At 43.4% G+C, this 9,852-nt stretch overlaps 1 protein-coding gene across 1 annotated transcript; it reads right to left on the bottom strand.

Annotated features, from left to right (window-relative positions):
• Window positions 1-458: 458 nt before the first annotated feature.
• Window positions 459-4,047, bottom strand: LOC144716806 (triacylglycerol lipase SDP1-like). Its single transcript, XM_078592059.1, has 4 exons — window positions 3,126-4,047; window positions 1,977-2,831; window positions 1,222-1,365; window positions 459-1,144 (listed from the first exon to the last, which is right to left on the bottom strand). Exons 1-4 carry the CDS (start codon window positions 3,615-3,617, stop codon window positions 530-532), a joined length of 2,106 nt encoding a protein of 701 aa, XP_078448185.1. The 5' UTR covers window positions 3,618-4,047; the 3' UTR covers window positions 459-529.
• Between the last annotated feature and the right edge of the window lie 5,805 nt (window positions 4,048-9,852).

Below are 9,852 nucleotides of genomic sequence, written 5' to 3'. Positions count from 1 at the left end.
AGTCAATAATGGAGATCCAATTGGTCCAGCAATGCGGATCTATTTCTAAAGCTCAAGCTCCTCGAATGATCATTTTATGTTTATTGACTGCATCTCCATGTTTAAGTCATTAACGATACTATCTTGACCGCTTGTTCTACCGAAAAATCCACGGAGCACCACAAACCCCAAGATCACCGCTCGTTTATGCTTCTCAACGTCTTTTTTTTCAGACTAATTTTGCGTGAAATTAAATTTGACGATCGCAAACTGGTCTCATCACGCTCATGCGACGGAAACCTGCCTCTTCTGGTTAAGTCCGAGAATTTGGCCGACCTTCACGGCGCAATTTTTTACAATAAAGAATAAATAAAGAATAGTACATTTAGCGCAAAGAAACCAACAAAACCAAATGTTTGAATATCAATTGAAATTCCGATAATGTGAATTATTTTGAACGATATGAACAGAGAGCGAATCAGAGAGTTTTCTCCTAACTCATCGGGGGAGATTTAGATTTACAGAATGACCACCGAGAGAAAGAATTTTATTACAAGCAAAGAATACCCTTCTCCATATCTATGGAGACATCATCGTCTTCGTCGTCGCACTCAGAGCTTGAGCTTCCCATGCCAGTCTCCGGATACAGAACATGGCATTCATCGAAGTTGCCAGGTTTCGGTGTCAGGATGTAGTCGTCTTTCTTCACCACGCTAAGGACAAAGCCGTTCTCGATCTTCTCAGGCTGCAGAAGGTCGCCTTCAGCGAGCAAGAGGGAATTCGGCGTGAGACTAGCCATCTTGTCCTCGATTAAGCTCGGAGAGGCCTTCACAGAGGCTACGTCCAGCTCATGAACGAACTTTGCGAGTCTTCTCGGTGTTGTGTTCCTGTCTAGTTGTGTTTTCCACGAAGCGGCCTGCCCTTCTACCTTCGGACTGGGGAAAGAGTCGGCGAGAATGTCCTCCTCGAAGAAGGTGGGAATCTTCTTCTTGGGAAGAGAAGGACCGCGTTGAGCGTTATCTAGACGGACAAAGCACTCGTCCAGAGCGAACTCGATAGCGCAGGTTGCCCTAATGGCGGAGAGCTTTTCCCATGTCCTTCTGCTGCCCTGGTTCAACGCCATCTTCAATTCCACGTATGACGGATTAACAATAATCTTTGAATACTGCACGCAATGCCAAGCAGAGATGTTAGAACTACAGCGCGGCAGAGGAGAGGAAAATAGGGTTAGGGTTTGGCGACCTGCACGAAGGTGGCTGGCATGACGATGGTGATGTCCCCCTCCCAGTCCTGAGTAAACAGTTTTGTCAACCCTCGCAGTGGGAAACCCAGCTCGAGCAGCTGGCTGAACCTGTGCTTTACCTCCATCTCGAACAAGTTTGCCAACTGCCACCATTGCAGTCAAGAAATGTCAGTTACTTCGAAAGATTTAATAGGTGACTAGATAAGAGAATAACCACACACACAAACTAATAATACGAAAATAGTGAAGCAGACAACCATCGGACACTGATTTGAATAAGATGGGATAGTTGATATGAAAATAGCCAAGCAAAACCTAAGACATTGGTACGAATAAGATCAGTTGCTATATAAAAAACAATCACGCAAAGAAACATCAGATTTTGATTCGAATAAGATAGTTTAATAGATAGAAGAAATCACGCAGAGAAACATTAGTCTTTGGAAGGAAAAAAGACAGGTTACCATTTGTGGATATAATCACGCGAACAATCGTCAGTACAAACAAACATCTGACATTGTTACTGAAAGAAATAATGCAAAGAAACAAGCAAATATGAAGATAAACTAGATTGACGTGTAGATCTAACACAGTAGCTAATAAAGACAATCACGCAAATAACCTCCCTCTTGTTATGAGTGAAGATAATCACGCACACAAACATCAGAAACTTCAAACAAATAAGATGGGCTACTCGATCTAAAAACAATAATCAGTAGAAATGAGATAGGCTGTTAATATTTCATTAACATACCTTGCCGGGGAAATCTCCAGCATAGCCGCGCACGATCTCCTTAACACGCAACCAAGGCGCGATGTGGGGGTTGGTCTGGCTGACGATGAAATGGTTGACATTGAAGAGCTCCTTGAGCTGCATCATAGGGAGATCGCTCTCCAAAGTTCCATCCCGCCACCTTCGCGGCGGCGTGGACGAAGTTTCAAAGAGAGGCGCGGGGTAGGGGACGACGTTACCCTCTCTATCCTTGGACATGAGCTGCTGCGCCTCAAACAGCCCGGGGAAAGCGCAGGAAGCGGTGACTGCGCTCCAAATGAGCACGTTGGGCGCGGTGAGGTGATTGAGACAGCGGGCCGGTTCGTTGTTTCTCGCTGAACAAACGGTGATCGCGAGAACACGGCCAGTTCGATCGAAAGCTTCTTGAAATGTCATACACTGCGTCATCTCCATCATCAATCGCTGCAGCTGGCGGACTTCATGAACCGCGCCCCGCGTCAGGACGCGGCGAAAGACGGCAATCGCACCGCCCATCCGGTCGAAGAACTTTAGCGTAGGGAGCGAGTTGTCGAAGAAGCTCGCGATCTCGGCGCGGGACTTTGTGGCGATGATTGCGCAAATGATGGAGCCGGCGCTGGTACCGGCTAACACCCGCGGGAGCAACTTGTTATCTACGAGCACCTTCGCCACGCCCAGATGGAACGCGGCCAGCGTGGAACCGCCGCTTAGAACGAGCGCCGTTCTTCCGAAGGCGTGCCTCGTCTCTTTCACGAAGTCCAACCTCTCTTCCATCGTAAACTCCTCGCAATTGGACTTGCAGATCGTTTTAAGCATCCCGGACACCTCCTTGATGTACTCCTCCACCAGCTTCGGCACCTGAAATCACAATCATACTTTCCCTCTTACTTGTTCATCTCGATGACATCAAATGTATAAGATAAAACCTTAGAGTTAATAAGAGGTAAGTGTGTGTCCCAACTCCCAAGCAATACGAAGGCTTAAGGCCCTCGAGTCCAATTCTCATTTAAATGTCTTAATCCCATAATTAATTATATTGAATCATTTCAACTGGGATTGAATGATAGACATTTGCTATCCAACTAGGAAAATTATCATAACAATACCCAACGTCGCAGAGAAATCAGAACTAAAAAAAAAATTATGGGTTACCTCGAGACGGCCGTCGTGGAGCTTTGGATTACACATGTTGCCGAGGTTGCGGAACAGGTCGGACCTCAAGAAGAAGGCCATGTCTTTAAGGGAGGAGTTCCGTCGTCGGTGGCGGAGCTCAATAAGTTTGCTTCTGATAAGCTCCTCATCGTAGAGAGCGCCATCGCCGGACCTTGGCGCCTCCTTTTCGAGCATAGCCGCGGCGCGAGCCCAGTCTTCGTAAGTTAGCGCGCAATGCATCTTTTTAAGCCAGAGCCCGCGCCGGCGCGAAGTCTGCGCCAGGCTGCGGATGGCGTGGCGGCGGCGAAGCGTTAGAAACGCCATTGCCGCAAGAATCAGAGCTCCAGGGGTGCCTTTTGGTCTGTTGGTTTGCGCCGCTGCGATTATTACTCTACTTAGGCCGTGAAGGCGTCGCCGAAGTAGTGCCAAAGAGCCGCACAAGAGTAAGTGCAACGCCATCGTGCGGCTTACGAGGCCTGCAGCCCCAACCATGGCGAACACAGTTGAATAAGTGGAAACAGCAGGGTGTTATGTTTACATGTCAGCAGCGATAATATAGGTTTCTTGCAGAGGAGTTGGCAAGGACGGGCCGGAAATCAATGTTTACATGCCGCCCATTTTATTGCCAGTCTTTCGTGATAGGATTTCTGAATCCGGGGTCGGATAATGGTCCCACAGAGGGGAACTGTTTTGACTCCAGGGGGGGGGCGTCTAACAATTTTGATTTTTTGTGTTGATGCTGACTACTTAATTTCAAAGCTTGTAGGAATGAAGATTGCCCGGGTACAACAAAAAGACCCTTCGGTCAATAGGCCATCAAATCCTCTTTCCTCGTCGTTATTCTAACTACATATGCTGTTCAAGATCGCCGGTTATGTTCTCCATTTTGTACCTGTCGCCCGTAAACGTCGACTAACAGCGTGAGGTGGGTCGTGCCTGAGGTGCGGGAAGTTGTCTTTCTCTAGGCCCCGCCGCTGAATCGTTGTCACCAGGGAAGGACACGGTCTGACCGAACCTTCCGGTCCGGGTCCGGGTCCGGTTCGCACGTCGAACCGGACCGAAGACCGGGCCTATCTCTCACCCTCTATCTGAAAAGTTCCGATCTTGCCACAATAAGAAAGGAGGAAGAAAGAAAGAGAAGAGAGAAGAAGAAGAAGAGAGAGGGAGAGAGAGTACACAGAAATACTTAAGATCGTTGTATCCGTTGTAATGACTTACAACGGATACATATTTGAATTACTGTTTAGATCTCAACCATTATAATCACCGATCACCACCTCGGTGCTGTGTACCCTTTTATTATAACGGACATACGAGATTGAATCCTGACCGTGTATTCCTTTATATGTATAATCCTTGCTATGTTTGATCCTAGTCTATGTTTAAACTTATATGATTTCCTAATATTCTATCCTCTAACGAGTATAATTATAGTGCCTTTATTACTACTCTAATTTTTTATTAAGATCCTATCCGGCTGCCTCCGTCGTCACGAGTCTTCGACTCCTCTTTACCCCCCGTCAAGCGTAACGGCCGGTCCCGGATGTTGAGCTTGAGTCGAAGTAACAGGAACCGCGCCCGTGGTACAGGTTTAGTCAGGGCATCAGCAAGCTTCCCTTCTCCGGTGATGAACTGTACAGATAAATTCTTGGAGGAAACCTGCTCACGAACAAAATGAAAATCTATCTCTATGTGTTTAGTTCTAGCATGAAAAACGGGATTAGATGCAGGGTAAGTTGCTCCAATATTATCACACCATAACACTGGAGCATGGGCTTGATGGATGTTAAGTTCTCTGAGGAGAGATTGAATCCAAAGAATTTCAGACGCACAATTAGCTAGGGACTTGTATTCAGCTTCGGTACTGGATCTGGTAACCGTCGGTTGCTTTTTAGAGCTCCAGGAAATGAGGTTATTTCTTATATATACCAAAAATGCACTTGTAGATCGTTGATCAGTTTTATCTCCAGCCCAATCGGCGTCGCTAAACGCATGTAGGGTGGAGGATGAATCATTGTAGATAAACAATCCCTGCATAATCATGCCTTTCAAATATCTAAGGAGATGTTTAAGGAATTTCCAGTCACTAGATGTAGGTGAATGCATCTTTTGACAGGCACGGTTAACTGAGAACGCTATGTCAGGACGAGTTAATGTGAGATACTCGAGAGCCCCTATTGTCTGTCGATAAATGGTATTGTCAACTGGTGAATCACTTGAATCTGTTATCACAGAGGAGAGATAAGGAGTGGAGGCCGGTTTGCAATTTGTCATATTGGTCTTTTCAAGCAGAGAGGTAATATAATTAGACTGAGTTAGAAAATAGCCATCATAATGTTTAATAAACTCAATCCCTAAAAAGTAATGAACAGGTCCAAGGTCTTTAATAGCAAAGTCCGAATGCAGAAATTTAACAATATGAGAAATATTGACTTGATTTGGTCCCATAATCAGTATATCATCAACGTATATTAAGATAAAAAGAGGTTCTGGTGTTAGTTGATAAAACAAAGAGGGTTCTATTTTGGACCCTGCAAAGCCAAGACTGTACAATTTAGAAGACAATTTGGTAAACCAAGCACGCGGTGATTGTTTCAAACCATACAATGATTTTTTTAAACGACATACATGATTGGGAAAAAGTTTATCTTTAAAGCCAGGAGGTTGTTCCATGAAAATTTTTTCGTGCAAATCTCCATGAAGAAATGCATTTGACAAATCAAGTTGATGTACAAACCATTGTTGCTTACTGCTAACGCAAGCATCAACCGAATAGTTGTGTGTTTAATAACAGAACTAAAAGTTTCATTAAAGTCAAAACCCTCTTGTTGGTTATAACCTTTTGCACCTAATCGAGCTTTATATTTGTCTATTTCTCCAGTGGGTTTATATTTTAACTTATAAACCCATTTGCAACCAATTACATGGAGGTTGGGATTTCGTGGAACAAGATCCCAGGTGTTATTCTCAGTAAGAGCATTGTACTCTCTCGCCATTGCCTGCATCCAATTTGGATTTTTTGAGGCAATGGTGAAGGAGTTTGGTTCGGAGATGATAGTTTTAGAGATAGTTAAGCAAGAAGGAATCAGATATCTGATCGAGCAAGCAAAGGCTTCCTTTAAAGGAATGGATGATGGTGAGTCTGTAGTATGATCATTTTGGTAAACATCAGTGAGAGATTTGATTTTTAGTTTAATATTTGGATCGGGAGTTTCATCAAACGTGGATATAATTTCTGGAAACTTTGAAATAATGGTGTCAGGATAACATAATGACTCATCCTTGGGAGATGATGCCAATCTGTTTGATTCAGGTGACGCATGATCTTGTGTAGGATCATGATTAGGTGGAGAAGCAGGGACGAGTTGTTTCTCAGCCTTATTTCCAGCAGGATTGGAAATAGGGATTGAAAAAGATAAAATGGGTTTATCCGAGACATTTTGGGGAGAGCTTCCCAAAATGCCTGCTGTTGAATGCTGCTGGAAAGGAAAAGAATTTTCATAAAAAACAACATGACGCGAAATATAAATTTGACCTTTCTGGAGAGAGAAACACCGATAGCCCACATACATTGAGCTATATCCAACGAAGACACAGGTTTGGATCTATCTTCAAGCTTATTGTTAGTATAAGGTCTCAGATATGGGTAACACAGATAGCCAAAAGTTCTCAGAAAGCCATAGTCAGGTTTATTTTTTAAAAGAACTTCGTAAGGGGATCTATTCTGTAGAACAGGTGTAATCATTCTATTAATGAGAAAAACAGAGGTAGCGGCTGCTTCGTCCGAAAAATATATAGGCATATGAGCTTGTTTTAATAATGCTAATGACGTTTCTATAATATGGCGATGCTTTCTTTTGGCTGTGCCATTTTGTTCAGGAGTGTATGGGCAGGAAACTCGATGAATTATCCCATTTTGTTTTAGAAATGAGTTTAAGGATTGGAACTCTCCCCCCCAATCTGACTCAAGAAATTTAATTTTACAGTTAAACTGCTTCTCTACTCTAGTCGAAAACTCTGCAAAAATTGAAAGTAAATCACTTTTCTTTTTAAGAGGATAAAGCCATGTGTACTTACTGAAATCATCTATAAAAACAACGTAGTAAGAGTATCCAGATTTTGATAAAACTGGTGAAGAACCCCACAAATCCGAATGTATTATTTCTAAAAACTGCGTAGATGTGTGGTAAGTAGGAATGAAGGGTAGCTTATGTGATTTTGCTAAATTGCAAGATTCACAGATAATATTTTTGTTTAAATGAGAAACAGGTAATCCAAATTTATTTATTGTAGAAATCAAAGTTCGGAGTTGAGGATGTCCTAGTCTGGCATGCCAAGTATCTGATGACGCCTTTTCTCCAAGGAAAACAGCCTTTGACGGTAGGGGAGAGTTAAGATAGTAAAGTCCATCTTTAACCCTCCCTTTGAGTAGTACTTGATGGGTTGTTTTGTCCTTCACAAGACAATAAAAGTCATGAAACTCAATAAAAATATTGTTATCACGTGTAAATTTATGCACAGAAAGTAAATTTTTGGTAATTTCTGGTACATGTAGGATATCTTTTAGGTAAAGTGTTCGATTAGAAGTAGATATTTTGGAAGAACCAACTGATAAAATTTTCAAACCTGTCCCATTACCTATATGTAGTTGGTCGTTTTGCTGATAAGGGACTGGCTGGACCAAGGTGTTCTCGCTTGCAGTTACATGGTGCGTAGCACAACTATCTTGATACCACCCCTGATGCTCGGATGTTGAAATGTAGGCATGTCTTTGAGAATTTTGAGGCATGAGATTCTGGAGTTCTGGGCATTTTGAGGCATTTTGAGACTCGGTGACCAAAATTTCCACAGAATTTGCATCGAGGGTGGAACCTCTGCTTCCTTCCTCTGCCTCTTCCTCGACCTTGAAAGTAATTCCTGGAGTGGTTATTGCTTCTTGAATTGTAATCTTGGTTGTTGCTTCTTGAATTGTATCCCTGTTGACTCCGTTGCGTCTGCAGATTGTTAGCAATAGGAGGAAAGGAGTTTTTCTCCTCCTCTTGTTCAAAGCTTAAAAATGCATCATGTGCCTTCAGATTGGCAATGATTTCATCGAATTTCAGATGTCTCAGGTTGGCGTTGACGCTAACAACAAATTGGCTATAGGACTATCCCAGTCCCCTTAAGAAAGTGTAAATGGTGGATGCTTCTGGGACTGGATGACCCATTTGCTCAAGAGAATCTATAACATTTTTAAAATGCTGAATATAATCTTCAACTGATCGTGTACCTTTTTTCATGTTATGTAGTTGTCGTTGCAGATCCATCATCCTTACTTGATTCCATCCTGCAAAAGTTGTTTCCAAGTTTTCCCATGCTTCTCGTGTAGATTTTGCCTTGTTAATGTGTGGTAGCACGGACTCGGAGATCGTTTGGTGGAGGAACCCCAAAACTTGCTGGTCTATCCTCCGCCACTTCTTGAATTCTGGGTTCTCAGCTATGTTCCCATTTTCATCTGCAATTGAAATCGGAGGTGAATTTCCTTCAACGAACTTCATTAAATCATACCCGTGTAACACCGGGATGATTGATCCCTTCTACATTTGGTAGTTGTTGCTGCTCAATCGTGGGTAGATTGAGATTCTTGGCGGGATGGAAACTGGGACTTGTCCTGAAGTTGCAACGCTGCTTCCAGAGGAAGATCCCGCGGGCATGACAATAGACGAGCTTTCCATTGTTGTCTTGCTCCCTGAACTTGGCTCTGATACCATGAAAAGTTCCGATCTTGCCACAAGAAGAATGGAGGAAAAAAGAAAGAGAAGAGAGAAGAAGAAGAAGAGAGAGGGAGAGAGAGTACACAGAAATACTTAAGATCGTTGTATTTCCACACATTATTCGTAAGGCATTGGTTGTCCATTTATATTGTCCATAGATAGTCTAAATATAGTAATTTCTTATAACGTATATGTATCCGTTGTAACGACTTACAACGGATACATATTTGAATTACTGTTTAGATCTCAACCGTTATAATCACCGATCACCACCGTTGATCGGTGCTGTGTACCCTTTTATTATAACGGACATACGAGATTGAATCCTGACCGTGTATTCCTATCTATGTATAATCCTTGCTATGTTTGATCCTATTCTATGTTTAAACTTATATGATTTCCTAATATTCTATCCTCTAACGAGTATAATTATAGTGCCTTTATTACTACTCTAATCTTTGATTAAGATCCTATCCGGCTGCCTCCGTCGTCGCGAGTCTTCGACTCCTCTTTACTATCCACTCTCGCTCTCTTCTCACCCTCGCTCACTCTCTTCATCTTCTCGTTCTCTCTCTCATCGTCTCGCCCCCTCTTCCGCTCGTTCTCTCCCTCTCTCTCTCTCTCGTCCTCTCTCCCCCTCTCCTTCTCCTTCTCTCTCTCTCGTCGTCTCTCCCTCTCTCTCTCTCTCGTCCTCTCTACCCCTCTCCCCCTCGTTCTCACTCCCTCTCTCCCGGTCGTTCTCTCCCCTCTCTCTCTCACCCTCTCTCCCCCTCTCTCTTTCTTATTCGCCCTATTTCTTGCCCCCTCTCTTTCTCGTTCTCTCTGTTTCTTGCCCTCTCTCTCCCGTAGTTCAGATTTCATTCTCCCGCTTGTTCGCTCTGTTGGGCAAGACCCTCTTATGGTGGAAGAATGAGAGAGGGAGAGAGGTTTTGAGAGAAGGAGGCAAGGGAAAAAAAGGAACTCTCGACTTGTTT

The sequence above is a fragment of the Wolffia australiana genome, chromosome 1 (assembly GCF_029677425.1).
Source record: "Wolffia australiana isolate 7733 chromosome 1, ASM2967742v1".
NCBI lineage: Eukaryota > Viridiplantae > Streptophyta > Magnoliopsida > Alismatales > Araceae > Wolffia > Wolffia australiana.
This window is presented reverse-complemented; position numbering and strand designations above follow the sequence as displayed.

Excerpts from the sequence above, each read along its gene's own strand:
- LOC144716806 (XM_078592059.1), bottom strand. The coding sequence starts at position 3,617 with ATGGTTGGGGCTGCAGGCCTCGTAAGCCGCACGATGGCGTTGCACTTA. Across the intron at positions 1,366-1,976 it reads CTGGAGATTTCCCCGGCAAG|TTGGCAAACTTGTTCGAGAT; the intron begins GTATGTTAATGA and ends CAATGGTGGCAG. Across the intron at positions 1,145-1,221 it reads TGCCAGCCACCTTCGTGCAG|TATTCAAAGATTATTGTTAA; the intron begins GTCGCCAAACCC and ends CATTGCGTGCAG.